A 21,004-nucleotide genomic window follows, 5' to 3' on the forward strand; every position below is an offset into this window, starting at 1 on the left:
CCAGTGCAGTACTGCGGGAGCACTGAACTATCAGAGATGGCCTCCATCTTTCAGATGAGATATTGAACTGAGGCCCATTAGCCTGCTCGGTGGATATAAAAGGACCCTGGCACTATTTCAAAGAAGAGCTGGAGAGTTATCCCCAGTGTCCTGGCCAATATTTATTCTTCAATCAACATCACAAATTACACATTATCTGGTTATTTTCATAAAGCTGCTTGTGGGAGTTTGCAGCCCTCATATTGGCCGCTGCATTTCCTAAATTACAACAGTGCCTTCACTCCAAAAAAAGGTAACCGATTGGCCATAAAGTGTTTTGAGGCTCCGGGTGCCGAGCTAGATCAGGAGATCCCAATTAGTGTGGTCAGTGCTGAGGCCCCAGTACAGATGCATACAACTCCTAGCTCTGAGGCCCCATCAGATTTTTCAAAACGGTTGTGGAACAAACCCATTGCCCCTCTCCCCACCCCCGGCTCGACATCTCCCCCACCCCCGGTGGAACAACTCTTCCTCATCCCAATCTCTCTCTGGGCTCGGATTAATTTTCCAGCATTAAATGGGGTAACAGCGGGAAAAGGTTTGGGAAGCACTGCGCCGTAGAAATGAAAGCCTTTTTTAAAAAGAGCGATACCACTTGTGAAAGTAAATTTGTTTCAGTGTTGCAAGTGAAAACTACGATACTGTGAACCTGAAACACTAATATGCCAGTTCCACTAGGATGCAGTCTTACCTAATCTCTTGAAATCATTCTTCTTTCGACTTCATCGATACTCATACTTAGTAACTGGGCACGAGAGGCTGGATTCTCTGTTTCAGCGGCTAAGTGCCGGCTTAAATGAAGAATTCCCGGACGTTTTACAATGCCAAAATCGGCGCCAAACCCTCACCGATTCCAGGACTGGTGAGGGGTTAGCAGCGGCGTCGGGTGACGCTCCCACGCCAAAAGCAGCCAGAGAATGGCCAGGTCCGTGGCCCTGCATGCGCACGGCAACGCCCTGCAGTGGCCGCGCCGTACAACATGGTGGCAGCCGCGCACGGACCCGACCCGCCAAATGCGACCCCACAGGCCACCCCCCCACCAGTCCTCCCAGCCCTCGGGGAACGCCCCCCCGTCCAGCGGCACGGATACTGGCCGAGTGTGGCGGGGCTTGACACAGTCCGTAGCTGTCAGGCCAGGTTCCCGACCGCTCACCACACATCAACCGCACGGTCAGGAACTCGACCCATCGGGGGCGGAGCATCGCGGCATGGCCTTCCGATGACACGGGGCGATTATGATATCAGCGTGGGCCAACGGAGAGTCCTGCCCGAGATGAGTGAAGATTTTATTTTTGGCAGTCGTTGCTCATGGACTGGTGAGGACAATGTCTACCTCTGTAACTTATTACTGCAGTTCATATCTGGAGGAAAATGTTGATCTCCTGACTTCCAAGGCAAATGAAAACTAGTTCTAAAGCCAAAAAACAGTGAATAATTACTTCTAATGCTATTAGCTGCCTCAGTTCCATCTCCCATTCAAATAAATCTTTAACAACTCCATCAGTGAAGCCGAGTATGGTTGCCTAATTCTAAAAGTTATTAAAACATGTAATACAATACAATTTGCAAATACTCGAAATGCCTCCTTTATTTGGATCTGGATCTTTGATGCACAAAAATGTTCTCTTTTTGCACAGCAAGCTCCATGTTAACGCGATGGTTGGTGCATTCAGCAGCTTTCAACCTTTCCTGGAGCCTGACCACAAGGAGCTAACATATGCTGCAGCAAGTGAGAGAACTAGTGTATATAATTCACTGAAGAAAATGTGGAATAAAAACAGAAAATGCTGAATAAAAACAGCAGGTCTGGCAGCATCTATGGAGAGAGAAACAGCGTTAACGCTTCGACTCTACAGACAAACTCAAAACGTTGGGCATGATTTATTCAAAACAATCAGAGTCCGTTCTCGGCGGGATTTGCGGGGACAATCCCGGCGCTTGTAGTGCTGGGATCGACCCCCTATCTAATGGCACTTTGTTGCTATTTTGGCCCCCAGGGAGAAGTGCCCCCCCACCCCTCAGGCCGCAGTTTTGCATAATTTCCTGCACTGTGGAGTGAAACTCACCAGTGCAGGAAGAGAGTCGGGTGCCATTTAAAAGCAGCGCCCGGATCTCTTAAGCCCCCGACACAACACGCGGATCCCCCCAATGCTCCAACTCACCTAAAAGGGGGTCCTCCACTCCACCCCCCTGCCCCGAAACCTCACCTCAGACGGGCAGGGCACGTGATCCCTGAAGCGGGCAAAATGCCAGTCTGGCACCAGGGCACTGCCAGCCTGACACCCTGGGTGGTGTTCGATCAGGCTTTGACATAGTTAAGTGGGCTTTTAAGTGATCTTAACTATGCAAGTCTGGGTCCCACCCATTGTGGGCAGGATCCAGATTGCGACGTCTCGCGAGATATGGTTAGATCTCGCGAAGCGTAACAACCATCGGAATCCCAGGAGAGGCCAGTCCCGGGATCTACTGGCCGCGTCCCATTCCAATCCTGGCAGGATGTGGCTGGAAAATTGTACCCGTTAACTCTGTTTCTTGCTCCTCAAATGCTGCCAGACCTGCTGTGTTTACCTAGCATTTTCGGTTTTCATTTCAGATTTCCAGCATTGGCAGTATTTTATTTTTAAGAAGCTGTGCTTCTGAAGAAGTGTGCCTCATTCGAAGATGGCCTTGCGGGGAATGCTCCGATTCAAAGTGCACCAAGTGAAATAGGAGGTGAGCAAGTGTACTCTTCTATGTCGAGGTCGTGTAGCAAATAGGAAAATGTTCCTTGGAATAAAGAAAAGGAATGTGACTGGGTCCAAAGGGTATAGAAGTACAGAAGGAAATTGAACATAAGCTCCAAAATGACATTATTGAATTGAATTCTAGTGATTGGAACTCCCCCATTTTACAAGTGCCAGAGCCAGATGGAACAGTTTTGGACAGTGCTGGAAGGGGAAGATTGATTTACCATGATAGCTAACACGAGACCCAGAAAGACAAGTATAGTGGTCAACAGTTTAATGAAAATGGCATCGGGGGAGGAGGAGGTGAGTTTCATAGACATGGTTGAAGAGGGGTAGGGGGTGGTGGAGGGTGTAAAGTAAAAGAGAAACCGGAGAGAGATGGCGATTCAGGATGAGGGTGAAGGGAATTGGGGGTGAGCAGAATTTTATCTGGTTTGCAAGGGGAAAGGGGAGAAGCAGAGGCAGCTGAACAGGGAGTCTCTGTGATTTCTCTAGGATTCAAAACACCATCTTGTGTTCAGAGCAATTGTGCAGTTTGTGTTGTGAGAAAAAGAGCCAAGAAGCCGGCAGATTACAATAAGCTAAAAAAGTTGAGTGTGTGCTCTTTTCTTGTATTGAGATGTCATGAATTGAAAACATATTACTGAAAAAAACCTGTCGGAATCCCAGTAAATCAATGAAATTCAGACTGATTTTACACACTTCCCTGCCCCCCAACCTGCATCTATCCTGTGTATCACTCTTCACAGAGAAAACAGGTGTCAAATTCAGTTGTCCATAAATTGTACTTCCAGATTCCTGTTAGTACACACAACTGAAGTGTCTGCACCAGTGATGTCTGACATCTTAACAAACTCTCAAATGTCAGTCTTACCTGTATCAGAAAAATAAAACAACCACATTGTTGCTGCTGCCAACAACCATTGACATTGTAGGAGCATCATAGCTTAACGCATTCCTACCCACATCCTCACCAGACTGCCTGCATGTATCTTCCAGCACTAATGACTTGGGTGAGAGGACTGAAGGAATCTTTGCTAAATATGTCCAGACGATCAAAATGAACGTGCAGCCCAGGTACATCTTCCTATTCAGATCCATCCCGATCTACATCCCCAAGGCCTTTTTCAAAGCAGTAGACAAATTAATCATGGCGTTCGTATGGGGGGGAAGTATGCTAGGATCCCAAAGAAGGTCTTACAAAAAACAAAATCAAGGGGAGGACTAGCCCTCCTAAACCTACAATTCTACCACTGGGCGGCGACGGCCGAGCGAATAAGGGGATGGATCAAGGAGCCAGAAGCCGAGTGGATGCGCGCGGAAGAGACCTCCTGCAAGGGGACCTCCATCCAGGCCCTCGGCGGCACTCCCATCCCCACCCAAAAAACACTCCAGCAGCCCAGTGGTGATAGCCACCCTCCAGTCCTGCAACCAACTACGGCAGCAATTTGGTCTGGCCAAAATGTCGGACAAAGCTCCCATCTGCTACAACCATAGGTTCACACCAGCACTGACTGACGCCACCTTCAAAAGGTGGAGACAGGACGGAGGGACACTGACAGTCAGGGACCTATACACCGACAGCAGGGTCACAACACTGGACGAACTGACAGAGAAATTCCAGCTAGCCAGGGGGAACGAGCTAAGTTACCTGCAACTCAAAAACTTCCTACGAAAGGAGACAAGGACTTACCCACAACCGCCACGACAGACATTACTGGAAGAGTTACTGGACGCAAGCATACTAGAGAAAGGAAACTGTAGCGACATGTGTGACCGACTGGTAGAAGGGGCCGACACCGTACTGGACGCAACAAGAATGAAATGGGAGGAGGACCTGGGGACCGAAATAGGGTGGGGACTCTGGAGCGAAGCACTGCATAGGGTCAACTCCACCTCCACGTGCGCAAGGCTCAGCCTGACGCAACTAAAAGTGGTACACAGAGCCCACTTAACCAGAACCCGTATGAGTAGGTGTGGTAGTCTCTGTAGAGGTATTACGGTACCTGGTAATGCTGGGACACCATTGGTAGATATTGTATGTTTCCCATTGGTCAAACTGTATGGTAGCTCCACCCTGCTAGGCGGGGTATAAGAGCCCGTGCCGCCCCAGCAGCCTTCATTCTGTACCTGAGCTGCTGGGGGAAACATCTAGCTTATTAAAGCCTTCAGTTGGACTACAACCTCGCTTTAGAGGTCATTGATCGTGCATCAATTTAATAAGCTAGATTTAAAAGGATGAAGCTCCGAATCAAGCCGGAGTGTCTGCAACTCAGCCCCCACGCGGCGAACACAGCGGCAATCTTCAAACATTGGCTGGCGTGTTTTAAAGGATATCTCGGAACGGCCGAAAACATACCCACGGGAGAACAGAAAATCCAAGTCCTGTACTCGAGGGTGAGCCCGGAAATTTACACCCTCATCGAGGAAGCGGAAGACTTCGATGCAGCAATAGAGCTGCTAAAAGGACATTATATTCGCCCGGTAAACCAGGTCTACACCCGACATCTGCTAGCAATGAGGCGACAAATCCCTGGGGAAATCGCTGGAAGAATTCTACTGTGCGCTCCTGGTGTTGGGGAGAAACTGCAGCTGCCCGCAAGTTTCGGCGAGCGAGCACACAGAACTCTTGATCCGGGACGCTTTCGTGGCAGGTATGCTGTCCTCCCAAGTCCGCCAGCGATTGCTGGAAAAAGACACTCTAGGCCTCAAGGAGGCACAGGCCCCTGCAGGCTCTCTGGATGTGGCCTCCAGAAACGCCCGCACTTACATTCCTGACCGTGCGGCAGCCCCCTGGGCAGCGTGGAACCCCGCTGCAGCCGACCCCAAGACATCCCCCATCCCCCCACAAGCTTGTGCTGCAAGACGGCCTGGCAACCCCCGGGGGCCCCGTATTTGGTATTTACCAACCTCCGAAAATTCCTCCAGACCGCAAAGATCCTTAACCTTGCATACAACAAGGATGTTTAGCACCGACCGCCTACCCATCCTCGGCTACGTAGTGCGAAATGGAGTTATAGGCCCCGACCCTGAACGCATGCACCCCCATATGGAGTTCACCCTCCCTCACTGCTCCAAGGCCCTGAAGCGCTGCCTAGACTTTTTCTCTTACTATGCCCAGTGGGTCCCCAACTATGCAGACAAGGCCCGTCCCTTGATCCAATCCACAGGTTTTCCCCTGTCAATAGAGGCCTGCCAGGTCTTCAGCCGCATCAAAGCAGACATTGCAAAGGCCACAATGCACGCCACCAATGAGTCCCTCCCCTTCCAGGTTGAGAGTGACGCGTCTGACGTAGCTCTGGCGGCCACCCTCAACCAAGTGGGCAGACCCGTGCCCTTTTTCTCACGTACCATCCATGCTTCCGAAATCCGCCACTCCTCAGTCGAAAAGGAGGCCCAGGCCATAGTAGAAGCTGTGCGACACTGGAGGCATTACCTGGCCAGAAGGAGATTCACTCTCCTCACTGACCAACGGTCGGTTGATTTCATGGTCGCTAATGCACAGCGGGGCAAGATAAAAAACGGTAAGATCTTGTCGTGGAGGATCGAACTCTCCACCGACAACTACGAGATCTTGTATCGTCCCGGGAAGCTGAACGAGCCTCCTGATGCCCTGTCCCGTGTGTCAACGCACAAGTGGACCGCCTCCGAGCCCTCCACGAGGACCTCACTCATCCGGGGGTCACTCACTTTTTCCATTTTGTCAAGACCCGCAACCTGCCCTACTCCATCGAGGAGGTCAGGCCAGCCACCAGGGACTGCCAAATCTGCGCGGAGTGCAAACCACTTCTACCGGCCAGAGAAAGCACACCTGATAAAGGCTTCCCGTCCCTTTGAACGCCTCAGCATGTACTTCAAAGGCCCCCCTCCCCTCCACCGACTGCAACACGTACTTCCTGAACGTGATTGACGAGTACTCCCGGTTCCCATTCACCATCCCCTGCCCCGACATGACCGCAACCACCGTCAATCAAGGCCCTCTATAGCACCTTTGCACCGTTCCGGTTCCCCGCTTACATACATAGTGATAGGGGGTCCTCCTTTATCAACGACGAACTGCGTCAATTCCTGCTCAGCAAGGGCATCGCCTCGAGCAGGACGACCAGTTACAACCCCCGGGGTAACGGACAGGTAGAGAGGGAGAACGGAACGGTCTGGAAGACCGTCGTCCTGGCCCTACGGTCCAGGAATCTCCCAGTCTCCCGCTGGCACGAAGTCCTCCTGGATGCCCTCCACTCCATCCGGTCACTGCTTTGTACCACAACCAACCAAACATCTCACGAACGTCTCCTTGTCTTCCCCAGGAAGTCCTCCTCTGGGACCTCGCTCCCGACCTGGCTGGCAGCTCCCGGACCCATCGTGCTCCGAAAACACGTGCGGGCGCACAAGTCGGAGCCGTTGGTCGAGAGGGTCCATCTTCTCCACGCTAACCCCCGGTACGCCTACGTGGCGTACCCCGACGGCCGACAAGATACTGTCTCCCTACGAGACCTGGCTCCCACCGGAGCACACGCACACCCTAGCCACCAGTCCCACCCTCCCTCCCACCTGTGCACCTTACAGGAGTGTTGGTCCTTCCGCCGGCCCCATCTAGGCCCCCCAACCCACCGACGCACCCCGCAGACGCTCCCTTCCCAGGTCAACTGTTTTCAACCGGAGTCACCACCGAAGCTTCGACGATCACAGAGGACGACCAGGGCCCCCGATCGACTGATTGCTTCATTTTAAAGTGTATACTTAATTATGAATCATAAATTGTAAATAGTAAATAGAATTGTAAATAGTTACAAAAGGCTGTACGGAGGTATTACGGTACCTCCATAACTATAATTTCTACCACGTTACCATGCTGTAATGTCAGGCCACCACCCCCGCCAGACTCTTTTTTTAACAGGGGGTGAATGTGGTAGTCTCTGTAGAGGTATTACGGTACCTGGTAATGCTGGAACACCATTTGTAGATATTGTATGTTTCCCATTGGTCAAACTGTATGGTAGCTCCGCCCTGATAGGTGGGGTATAAGAGCCCATGCCACCCAGCAGCCTTCATTCTGTACTTGAGCTGCTAGGGGAAACATCTAGCTTATTAAAGCCTTCAGTTGGATTACAACCTCGCTTTAGTGATCATTGATCATGCATCAGTAGGTTCTTCCCGGAGGTGGAGGATAGATGTGAGCGGTGCCAAGGAGGCCCGGCCAACCACGCCCACATGGTCTGGTCTTGCCCCAGACTTGTGGAGTACTGGACAGCCTTCTTTGAGGCAATGTCCAAAGTGGTGTGGGTGGGGGTGGAGCCATGCCCGAAAGTGGCGGTCTTCGGGGTTTCAGACCAGCCAGATCTATTCCTGGGAGGAGGGCAGACGCCCTTGCCTTTGCCTCCCTGATCGCCCGTCGTAGAATCCTGTTCGGCTGGCGGTCAGCAGCACCACCCAAAGCTGCAGACTGGCTGTCCGACCTCTCGGAATCCCTCCAAATGGAGAAAATCAAATTCGCCATCCGAGGGTCAGACGACGGCTTCCACAGAACGTGGGAGCCATTCATCCAATTGTTCCGGGACCTGTTTGTGGCCACCAAACAAGCAGAAGAGTAGCCAGGAACCAGGGGAAAGCAGCCAAAGCATGAGGGGGAGAGATAGACCGGGGAAGGGGGGGGAAAGAGGCAGAGGGGAGGAGGAGAAGAGGAAAGAGACAGGGTACAACAGAGAAGAGCCAGGGAGGCAGGGAAACGTTAACGAACTTGGCATCCACAGGTACAGAGAAAAAGGAGCATACAGGCGGAAGACGGGAGGGCCGGCTGAAGCGGTAGTGAGCACTAGACGACAACAGCGAAATCTGTCCAGGAAAAGCAAGGGACAACAACAGCACCAGACCCATTCAAGGATTACCCTCCGGAATTGTCTCTCCGGCACCCAATTGTATATGCCCCCCCCCCCAAACAAACAGATGCCTACTGTAGCGCACAAAGACTCACGAGAGACTAATAGAGATGAAGTCGATGAGGCTTTATTAAGCGTGACTTGTTCCCCGCAGTTCAGTAGCTGACTGGCCTGCGGGGGAGAACTCCAGGTTCTTATACTCCGCCTTCAGGGCGGAGCTAGAGGTCAACAGCCAACCAGGACCCGGGATCTGTCAGCCAATGACATCACGGCTTCACAGTCCCACATGACCCCTAATGCATACTACCACATTCACCCCTTGTTAAAAATGAACCCGGCGGGGTGGTGCTTCGTATGGTGGTAAGGGTTTACAAGGAAAACTTTTGCATGTACAGAGGTTTTTTTTTTTGTTTTGAACTATTTACATTAAAAGGGGGAAAAGGAAAATGTTCTCGTTACAGTCCACAATATAGTAGTGTTACATTGATGCCACCAGTCGGTCGGGCGGTCTGGTCGTCCTCGTCGATTGCCTCGGCCCCGGTGGTGGTGCTTGTTCCCGTGTTGTCGTCTCCGGGAGCCTTACGGTTTCTGCTTCCGCTTCACTTCTGGTCGGACCTGGGAGGAGGACCGATTCCCCCGGGAAGCGGGCGCTCGCGGGGTGCGCCGGTGGCAGGGAGGGGGTGATTGGTGTCGGGGGGGTGTGTGTGTTGCCGGCGGGCGCCAGATCTCGCAGGGAGACCGTGTCCTGTCGGCCGTCGGGGTACTCCACGTAAGCGTACTGCGGGTTCGCGTGGAGGAGGGGAACCCTCTCGACCAACGGGTCCGACTTGTGCGCCCGCACATGTTTTCGGAGCAGGATGGGTCCTGGGACCGCCAGCCAGGTCGGCAGCGACGTTCCAGAGGAGGACTTCCTGGGGAAGACAAGGAGGCGCTCATGAGGCGTTTGGTTAGTGCTAGTACACAGTAGCGACCGGATGGAGTGGAGAGCGTCCGGGAGGACCTCCTGCCACCGTGAAACTGGGAGGTCCCTGGACCGTAGGGCCAGTAGGACGGTCTTCCAGACCGTGCCGTTCTCCCTCTCTACTTGCCCGTTCCCCCGGGGGTTGTAGCTGGTCATCCTGCTCGAGGCTATACCGTTGCTGAGCAGGAACTGGCGCAGCTCGTCACCCATAAAGGAGGACCCCCTGTCGCTGTGGACGTATGCGGGGCAACCGAACAGTGTGAATATGGTGTTAAGGGCTTTAATGACTGTGGCCGCTGTCATGTCAGGGCAGGGGATGGCGAAGGGGAAACGGGAGTACTCGTCCACCACGTTCAGGAAGTATATGTTGCGGTCGGTGGAGGGGAGGGGCCCTTTGAAATCCAGCCCAAGGCGCTCAAAGGGATGGGAAGCCTTGATCAGGTGCGCACCATCCGGCCTGAAAAAGTGCGGTTTGCACTCTGCGCAGATGTGGCAGTTCCTTGTGACTGTACGGACCTCCTCCACAGAGTAGGGGAGGTTGCGGGACTTTATAAAGTGGTAGAACCGAGTGACCCCCGGGTGGCAGAGGTCCTTGTGGAGGGTTTGGAGGCGGTCAATTTGTGCGTTGGCACATGTGCCGCGGGATAGGGCGTCAGACGGCTCGTTCAGCTTTCCGGGACGATACATGATCTCATAGTTGAAGGTGGAGAGCTTGATCCTCCACCTTAAGATCTTGTCGTTCTTAATTTTGCCCCGCTGTGCATTATCAAACATGAAGGCTACCGACCGTTGGTCCGTGAGGAGAGTGAATCTCCTGCCGGCCAGGTAATGCCTCCAATGTCGCACAGCTTCCACTATGGCTTGGGCTTCCTTTTCCACTGAGGAGTGGCGGATTTCTGAAGCGTGGAGGGTTCGGGAGAAAAAGGCCACGGGCCTGCCCGCTTGGTTAAGGGTGGCCGCTAGAGCTACATCGGAGGCGTCGCTCTCGACCTGGAAGGGGAGGGACTCGTCGATGACGCGCATCGTGGCCTTTGCGATATCCGCTTTGATGCGGCTGAAGGCCTGGCAAGCCTCTGTCGACCGGGGGAAGGTCGTGGTCTGTATTGGGGGCGGGCCTTGTCTGCGTACTGGGGGACCCACTGGGCGTAATATGAAAAAAAACCCAGGCAGCGTTTTAGGGCTTTTGAGCAGTGCGGGAGGAAAAATTCCATGAGGGGGCGCATGCGTTCGGGGTCGGGGCCGATTATCCCATTGCACACTACATATCCCAAGATGGCTAGCCGGTTTGTGCTAAACACGCACTTGTCCTCGTTGTATGTGAGGTTCAAGGCTTTAGCGGTCTGGAGGAATTTTTGGAGGTTGGCGTCGTGGTCCTGCTGATCGTGGCCGCAGATGGTCACGTTGTCGAGGTACGGGAACGTGGCCTGCAACCCGTGTTGATCAACCATTCGGTCCATCTCTCGTTGGAAGACCGAGACCCCGTTTGTGACGCCAAATGGGACCCTTAGGAAGTGGTATAATCGCCCGTCTGCCTCGAAGGCTGTGTACTTGCGGTCACTTGGGCGGATGGGGAGCTGATGGTAGGCGGACTTGAGGTCCACGGTGGAGAAGACCTTATATTGGGCAATCCGATTGACCATGTCGGATATGCGGGGGAGAGGGTACGCATCTAGTTGTGTGTACCTGTTGATGGTCTGGCTATAGTCTATGACCATCCTTTGCTTCTCCCCTGTCTTTACTACTACCACCTGTGCTCTCCAGGGACTGTTGCTGGCCTGGATTATGCCTTCCTTCAGTAGCCGCTGGACTTCGGACCGAATGAATGTCCGGTCCTGGGCGCTGTACCGTCTTGCTCCTAGTGGCGACGGGTTTGCAATCCGGGGTGAGGTTTGCAAACAAGGATGGGGGCTCAACCTTGAGGGTTGCGAGGCCGCAGATAGTGAGTGGGGGTATTGGGCCGCCGAATTGAAAGGTTAGGCTCTACAGGTTGCACTGGAAATCTAATCCCAGTAATGTGGGCGCGCAGAGTTGGGGAAGGACGTAGAGCCTGTAGTTTTTAAACTCCCTCCCTTGCACCGTTAGGGTCACTATGCAGAAGCCTTTAATCTGTACGGAGTGGGATCCTGCAGCTAGGGAAATCTTTTGCGCACTGGGACGGATGGTCAATAAACAGCGTCTTACCGTGTCGGGGTGGATGAAGCTTTCCGTGCTCCCGGAGTCGACCAGGCATGGTGTCTCGTGCCCGTTTATCAGCACCGTTGTTGTCGTCGTCTGGAGCATCCGGGGCCGTGCTTGGTCCAGCGTCATTGAGGCCAGACATGATTGTAGTGTTTGAGCTTCTTCCTCGAACCCCGTGGAGCCGTCGACACTGGGGTCTGTTGTTGCCGTCCAAGATGGCGGCGGGGGTGAACAAAATGGCCGCCCCCATGCATCGCACATGGCTGGGGGGTCACAAGATGGCGGCGGGGGTGGACAAAATGGCCGTCCCCATGCGTCGCACAGGTCTGGGGGATCCCAAGATGGCGGCGCCCCATCTCCCCTCGTGGTGGCCGGGACCCAAAATGGCGGCGCCTGCGGGTCGCACATGGGGCGCTGGGGGGGCGTCAGAAACGCGCAGATCGCCTTGTTCTCCGGGGACAGCGGTAGTCGGGACCCAAACTGGTTGCGCCTGCGGGTCGTACATGGGGCGCTGGACAGCGGTGGCCGGGACCCAAACTGGTTGCGCCTGCAGGTCGTACATGGGGCGCTGGGGGGGGTTGGGGAGCGTTAGAAGCGCGCAGGAATCCTTGTTCGCCGGGGACCGCGGCGACCTCCCGGGACCGGCACACAGCCACGAAATGGCCCTTTTTCCCGCAGCTCTTACAAGTCGCTGCGCGGGCCGGGCAGCGCTGCCGGGGGTGTTTCGCCTGGCCTCAGAAATAGCAGCGGGCTCCCCCGGGACGACTTGGCGTCTGAACCGCGCAAGCCTGTGGGGTGGGGGGGGGGGGTTTGTCGCGACGGGGGTCCACGGAGCCCAAGGGGCTGCCGCGCGGTCGGGGCCGTAGGCGCGGGCGTTTCGCGCGGCCACATCTAGTGAGGCTGCAAGGGCCCGTGCCTCTGAGAGACCTAGCGACTCTTTTTCTAAAAGTCTTTGGCGGATTTGGGAAGAGTTCATACCAGCCACAAAAGCATCACGCATCAACATGTCCGTGTGTTCCATCGCGTTTACCGGCGGGCAGCTGCAGGCTCGTCCCAAAATTAGTAGCGCGGCGTAGAAATCATCTATCGATTCTCCGGGACTTTGCCGTCTCGTTGCGAGTTGGTAGCGTGCGTAGATCTGGTTCACTGGGCGAACATAGATGCTTTTTAGTGCTGCGAACGCCGTCTGGTAATCCTCTGCGTCTTCAATGAGAGGGAAAATTTCCGGGCTTACCCTCGAATGCAGGACCTGTAGTTTCTGGTCTTCTGTGACCCGGCCGGGGGCCGTTCTGAGGTAGGCCTCGAAACAAGTCTGCCAGTATTTGAGAACTGCTGCTGAGTTCACTGCGTTGGGGCTGATCCTCAGGCATTCCGGGATGATCCTGAGCTCCATAGTCCTTTTAAGCACGCTTAATAAATTGTAGCGCACAAAGACTCACGAGAGACGAATAGAGATGAAGTCGATGAGGCTTTATTAAGCGTGACTTGTTCCCCGCAGTTCAGTAGCTGACTGGCCTGCGGGGGAGAACTCCAGGTTCTTATACTCCGCCTTCAGGGCGGAGCTAGAGGTCAACAGCCAACCAGGACCCGGGATCTGTCAGCCAATGACATCACGGCTTCACAGTCCCACATGACCCCTAATGCATACTACCACACCTACTTATGTGTGTAAATAATTTTGCCAAGTGTACAGAGTTGCTGCAGCTGGGCGGGTGCATTATACCCTACCAGTTACATTATTTGATTTTGTACTTCTGTCGTGTTGTTACTGCTTTTTTTTTCTCCTCTCCCTTCGTGATTTGTGTGTGTGTGCCCTTCTCTTCTATAAACTCCTGTGTACATAACGGCAAATATTCTTTGTTCAAAAATCCAATAAAAAACATTTATTAAAAAAAAATCTTTGCTAAATATGCTGATGACGCAGATAGGCAGGAATGTAAATTGTGAAGAGAACACAAGGAGACTACAAAGGGACATAGGAAGGTTAAGTGAGTGGGCAAAAATCTGGCAAATGGAGTATAATGTGGGCAAATGTGAAATTGTCCATTTTGGCAGGAATAATAAAAAAGCTTATTATCTAAATGGTGAGCTTGGAGTTAAAAGGATCTGGTGTCCTAATACATGAATCACAAAAGGCTAGAATACAGGTACAGTAATTCATGAGGAAAGCTAATAGAATGTTGATTGTGAGGGGAATTGATTACAAAAGTAGGGAGGTTATGCTTCAAGTGTACAGGGCATCGGTGAGACCATATCTGAAGTATTGTGTACAGTACTGGTCTCCTTATCTAAGGAAAGATGTAAATGTGTTAGAAACAGTTCAGAGAAAGTTTACTAGACTAATACCAAGAATGAGGGAATATTGGCGAGGTTGGTTTGTATCCACCAGAGTTTAGGAGAATTGCTAGCATACTGGACAGATACCCCAATATTTTATTTAATTTGTAAGACTGTGAGGAAAAGATACTTTGTCCAGAAGTAATTTCACGCACAAATAGGGATATGGTATATTAAAACAAACTTTATTATTAACACAGGATTTACTAACCTTAACACCATAAAGACAATGGGTGAAATTCTCCACCTCGCGATGTCACAAATGCAATCGGATGGAGAATTGGGTGTCCGGCAAAATCGAGGTTTGCGCGTTCTGCCGAATCGGATGCCATGCTCCGGTCCCTCTCTGGTGGCGAAAATAAGGTTTGCACCCTGCAGCAGCAGCAGTGGCATGCAATACCAGCATTTGCATGCATTTAAATGTCATTAGCATGTTTGACCGAATATGCTCCGGGCCTCTGCGATTCTCCGCCCTTCTCAGGCAGAGGTCCTGCGGGTGCTGGCTGCTCTCCCTGCTGAGTGCTGCCTGTGTCCTTTAAAGTCTCTGGTCATATGGGAGCCCACCCAGGCAGCCCCTACGCACAACCTCATACCCCAGTTGTATCATCAAGGCCAAGCTCAATAAAGAGCCCAGCAAGTGTTTGCACTCCTCAGAAGTGCTGCTCCATTGCAGAGGATCAGCAGAGCTCACTCCAACTAGGGTACACCTGAACCTCAACATTTGGAACCCTTCCTGCTTCGCTGCCCCTCTTAAGGCAGAGGGCTCTTCAGTGACCCCCAATCCTCCAGATCACCAGCTGTCTCAGTTGGATGGATGAGGTAACTGAGCCAGCAGGGCTAATAAAGAGAGTAACCTTCAGTTACACGAGTGAAACTTCATGCAGAACCAGCACTTGAATGTGTTTAATTTATTTTCTTTTAGCACATTTCCCTTATGGCAGCAAGTTAACGCTTCAGCCCATTTCCATTTATCACAACCAGGGCCCCAAACCCCAAAGTGTTGCTTCCGACCCAGGTGTGTTACTGATCCCACCAATCAAAGCTGTCACTTCAAATCACCAGAAGAAGCAGATTTTTACAAGTACATAGCAGATTGAAGGATATTTTCCACCATGACAGACATATCATGTTAAGCAAACACTGATATAGGGGTAGGTTATATTATGTTTATTCTATCAATTCACTTCACCTCCCGATTTCCATGCACATCATTCAGCTGGTACTGAGTGGAGTGTATCCATGAACAGGGCCAAGTTGACATTGAGAAGAATATTTTGAATCGCAAACATGGAAAAGACTCAGGTTTTACACTTTCTTCTCATAGCCGCTTGGCAGTACAGAACTTGAGTTCTACTGAAAAAAGACATGCTGTCAAAGCTTTTCAACTTGCACTCATTAGGACAGATCCATAAAAATACCAATTGTTAAAGGAACAACAATTGTGACTTTAGAATCCCTACAGTGCAGAAGGAGGCCTTTCAGCCCATCGAGTCTGCACCAACCCTTTAAAGAACACCCTGCCTGGCCCACTCCTCTGCCCTACCTCCGTAACCCCACATAACCTTTTGGACACTTAAGAGGCAATTTATGCATAGCCAGTCCACCTAACCTGCACATCTTTGGACTGTGGCATAAAACTGGAGCACCTGGGGGAAACCCACAGACACGGGAAGAACGTGAAAACTCAAGACAGACAGCCACCCAAGGCCATAAATGAACCCGGGTCCCTGGTGCTGTGAGGCAGCAGTGCTAACCACTGTGCCACCCATTGTCTCCACCATGGTGTCGAAGCCCTCAGCAATGCCCCTCAGTGACTGGGCCATACTCTGGATTGCCAAGGCAATGTCCAGCTGCGTCTGAGTCACATCCCACAGTGACTGCGACATGTTTTTGAGGACCTCAGCCATGATCATCACAGACTGAGCCTTGCCTTGGACACCACCATTCACGATGTGGACGTCATGCTTCAGGTTTTCCACTGCGACCGGCATCCTAGCAGTGTTGGCCTTGGTTCCACGCATTGGGGGCTCCTGGCGCCTTTGGGACTCCTCCAATCGGCCCCGCAGTCGCTGGAATGTCACTGACGCCATTCCTGAGTCTCTCAGCTGTGTCCTATCATCTATATCAGCTCTGGCAGAACCTTGTTGATTGTCTGTGTGTGTGTGCGTGTTTTGGGCGGGGGTGGGGGGGGGGGGGGGGGGGTGGTAGGAATTTGAGGGTTGGCAGGTCAGGAGAGGTGGTAACTTATCCTTGCAGCTCGCTAGAGGTTGTTGGTTTTCTTCTGACATTGAAAGGCGGTCCTCCTGGTCATGCTGCCCACACTGACAGCCGCTGCCACTGCCTTCCAGGCAGCATTGCTAACCCTGCTGCTGGTTCTCTGACCCCCTCGGGGGAACAGGCTGCCCTGTCTCTCATCCACAGCATCCAGAGGCCTGGTCAGGTCGGCATATCCAAAGCGAGGAACAGGTCTGCGCATTGCCATGCTTGTGTGTTGACATGCAGTGAGTGGTAAGGGAGCGTTTAAAAGCGGCTCCACCTTGTTAGCAACGAGCAGCTGAGTCATGAGCCAGGCAAATCAGACTGCAAGACAGACAGTAATGCCAAGAATCTCGTGAGGGCTCATTTCTGGCACTAAGTGCAGTTGAGTATGGGCCGCGATTTCGTCAACGCGACCGTCGCGAAACTCGCCAATCACGCTCGGACTATAACTTGAGCCCACTGAATCGCACCCTGATTAAAGTTAATGGAAATCAGGATCACGTCACTGGCAGGGAAGATCTCAAACCGAGATCTCACCGTCACAAATCCAGCTATGACTCTCATGAGTTTTGGCTGCCTTAACGGGGTTTGCACCCACAACGAATGGGCCCTTTAAATTCCGCCCAAGTAGTTTGAAAGTTCTGAGTTGTTGAGAAAATAATTGATATGATAAGTCCCATTTTAATAATTAGAGAAGAGAAACAACACGCAAGATAAAACATTTGTAGCTTGTGGGGCAAACACTGAGGAGCAACAACTTCATACCATCAATAATTGCTGACAAACAAGGAAAAGCAATTGAAGGCTAGAACTGCAAGGATGCTCACCCATCAGACAACTATTACCAACCTTTTAGCAATACATCACAGCACAGAAGCTCATAAGCTTTATTCAGTTTGCACATACATGTATTTAACTCAATTGCTGTACACTACAATAGTAACTAAAGACGATTATCACAATATGGGACCATAAAACAACTAAGCAAAGGAACTGCTAATGTTATTGCCTATTTGGATAATATTCCTAATTTTTATGAAGTAATTTGCGTAAACTGGTCATATGTATGTACAACCTTTAATTTCAATGACAAAGAATAAATGTTGCCACAAGGCTCAACTTACCTTCTGAACGATGAATACAGGTGTGTTGGTTGTCACTCAGAAAAAATCCTTCTTTACACTGACATTCATAACTACCCACTGTATTTACACAGGTGTGTTGGCAACCACCATTGTTAAATATACACTCATCCACATCTAAAAGGAAAAAATATGTTGTTACTTTCGTACCTGTTTGTGATTTATTACAACCTTTGATTTAATGATATGAAATTAATTTGTTAGCAAGCACAATAACATTTGCTTTGAAACAAGAAAGTTACACTTTACTTGCACACATTACTCAATGTACAAATGATGTTCATGAGTCTGTACAACTAAAAAGTGATTCATGGGCAGCACGTGGCACAGTGGTTAGCACTGCTTGGGACCCGGGTTCGAATCCCGGCCCTGGTCACTGTCCGTGTGGAGTTTGCACATTCTCCCCTTGTCTCCGTGGGTTTCACCCCCACAACCCAAAGATGTGCAGGGTAGGTGCATTGCCACAATAAATTGCCCCCTAATTGGAAAAAAAATAATTGGGTTCTCTAAATTTATTAAAAATAAAAAATATAATTTAAATAAAATTAAATAAAAATGTGAATCATAATCGCATCTTCTGAGAAGTTTTAGTTTTGTAAATGTTGCCCATAGTTTGAAGAGAGTACCCAAAACTTATTTATCATAGAATTTACAGTGCAGAAGGAGACCATTCGGCCCATCGAGTCTGCACCAGCTCTTGGAAAGAGCACCCCACCCAAGGTCAACACCTCCACCCTATCCCCATAACACAGCAACCCCACCCAACACTAAGGGCAATTTTGGACACTAAGGGCAATTTATCATGGCCAATCCACCTAACCTGCACATCTTTGGACTGTGGGAGGAAACCGGAGCACCCGGAGGAAACCCACGCAGACACGGGGAGAAAGTGCAGACTCCGCACAGACAGTGAGCCAAGCCGGAATCGAACCTGGGACCCTGGAGCTGTGAAGCAATTGTGCTAACCACCATGCTGCCCCTATGTGATCGTCTTTGCGAAGTCACATTTAAAGCTGTAAATCATTAAGTATTCTCTGTTTTAGAACAGCTCAATCAACTAAGGAAAATGCCTATATCCTAAGTCATGTTCAAATATGAAGGACAATCTACAAACACAGCTCAATTAATGAAATTTGAAATGAAGCTGTATGAAGTCAGGCATCATCATTTATACTTCCAGAATCTCTTCATATACTTGCAATTTTGATTATACCACAAATAAAGATATTTTTCTGAAATAATGAATGGAAATATTTATTTTTGCTTAGTATTAACACGAATGATGAAGCTTCTGAATAATAAAGTACAATAGCATTTAAGATTTATCAAATAATCAAGCTACATTTGTGGTGGTAATTAAGAGAAGGTGCTTTGAATTTATGAAGAAATTGAGATGGATTATGAAAATCTTTGCTCACTAGTTACCATTTTCTACAGTAGCAATTCAGCAGTCTCAGAGACATATGTATACATTATCCTAAAACATCAGATTTTCCATCGTGGTAAATGCTAGTCAAATGCTAATTTTCTCACCTCCACCTTCAAAGCCCTTGGCTCCAACAAACCCTTCAACATTTTCCATCCTAGTCAATGCTGCAGTTCGCCCGAGTTTCACTGGGCAGTATTTAATGTAGACAATATGTGCCTCCCACCCATTGGGTGGAGAGCCAGCGAGAGTGTCCCATCACCTCTTTTCAGGAAGGCTCAGCGAATATGTGCCAATCAAGCACTTAACTGGGCAGTGGTTCGCCTTCCTCAGGTTCAAGGGCCCCTGGGCAGCGGTTCAATTGGAGACTGGCAGCAATTTGTTGCTCAGAACACCACCCCACCTACATGAGGTCAAGGACCACCAATGAATCCAAGAACAGGTAAGCGATGGTGGGTAGGATGTCTTGGGAGCCTGCAAACTATTCCATCAGGGTTTACTTTTTGGGCTTCCCGGCAATGTGGGGTGGATTCAATGGGAAATACCCGTGGCCGATAGAAGCCGGGAGACCCCGCTCCCAGGATCTACCCGGCTCGCAATGCCTTGCATGATCTAACGTGATCGCGTGAGATGTTGCGATGTAAATCCCGCTCATTGTGGACAAGATCACTTTTTGGCAAGTCTGCACATTAGAGTGAGACAGTTAGTCTCACTTTATTGTGCAGATTCCCTAGGTACCTGAGGCTTTGGGATCTATCCTCTACGCCTTGGGAGATCTTGGGTGAGCACCGTTCAGTACTGGTTGCCACTAACAGGGACCAGACAGAACGGCACTTGTGGGGATCTCTCAGGGGATCGGAGGTCCATGCCCTTTGGGTAGGGTGGTACCCTGGCCCTGCTGGTACCACCTGGCCACCCTGGCAGTGCCACCTGGGTGCCAGTCTGGCATTGTCAAGGTGCCAAGCTGACATTGTTTCACTTGGCGGTGATTGGGCTGGGGGTGCCCTATGCGGGTGTTGGTTGGTAGCGGGGGAGCCCGGGAACCCCTCATAGTGCGTTGGGAGCTCCAGAGATCAGGATGCAGAAAATGAGGCTGTGTGTGGCCTCAGTCATGCGCTGCTCGCTGAGGCCCTCATCTTACCCGAGTGACGTTTAATAGCATTGTTTTCCCCAGCACTGCGAGTTCTGGGAAACATCCAACTTTGTTCCCATTTAGAAAAATCGCACCCCATGGCTGATCTTTTACCTCAATGTCATCTTCTTGATATCACTGCTATCTAGAAATCTATCAACCTCTGCTTTGAACAGTCTCAGTAAATGAGACTACCCCTCTGTCACAAACATCCCCCGCCTTTTCTCAAACCTCTCTGCAGCGCCCCTTAACTCATACTTTATCTTCTCCAACCACAGAAAGTCATACAGGTCACCCAAACAAGTTGCGACCACCGATGGCGATGCTGACCGCCACTCCAGTAAAATTAGCCACCGTGGAATCAGAGAGGCGAAGGCTACAACATCGGCCTTCTTCCTCTCCATGAGCTCTGGCTTCTCTGAAACCCCAAATACCGCCACCAAAGGGGATGGGTCCACCTCCTCCTCTACTATCCTGGCTAAGACCGAGAACACTCACGGCCAGAATCTTCCCAATTTTTAGCAACTCACGGCCAGAATCTTCCCAATTTTTAGCAACCCCAACCTTTCCTCGTGAGACAACCCACCCATTCCTGGTATTAGTCTAGTAAACCTTCTCTGAACTGCTTCTAATGCATTTATATCTTTCCTGAGAAAGCAGGTAATACTATACACAATACACACTAGTGTGGTCTCACCAATGCCCTGTGCAATTGAAGCATAACCTCCCTACTTTTGTATTCAACTTCCCTCACAATAAATACCATTCTATCAGCTTTCCTAATTACTTGCTGTACCTGTATACTAGCCTTTTTGTGATTCATGCACAAGGGCACCCAGATCCCTCTGCATATGAAAGCTCTGCAGGCTCTCTTCATTTCGATAATAAGTTTTTTATTCTTCCTGTAAAAATGGACAATTTCACATTTGCC

The 21,004-nt window shown here is 50.8% G+C and overlaps 1 protein-coding gene across 12 annotated transcripts in view; it reads right to left on the bottom strand.

The window, feature by feature from the left end:
- scube2 (signal peptide, CUB domain, EGF-like 2) overlaps positions 1-21,004 on the bottom strand; it is a 239,031-nt gene that overhangs the window by 194,583 nt on the left and 23,444 nt on the right. For all 12 annotated transcript variants that reach the window (XM_072466498.1, XM_072466495.1, XM_072466497.1 and 9 more), the window contains exon 4: positions 17,498-17,632. In XM_072466498.1, the coding sequence (XP_072322599.1) occupies positions 17,498-17,632 (135 nt within the window). The remainder of the gene's footprint in view (positions 1-17,497; positions 17,633-21,004) is intronic.

Source organism: Scyliorhinus torazame, chromosome 10 (assembly GCF_047496885.1).
Source record: "Scyliorhinus torazame isolate Kashiwa2021f chromosome 10, sScyTor2.1, whole genome shotgun sequence".
NCBI lineage: Eukaryota > Metazoa > Chordata > Chondrichthyes > Carcharhiniformes > Scyliorhinidae > Scyliorhinus > Scyliorhinus torazame.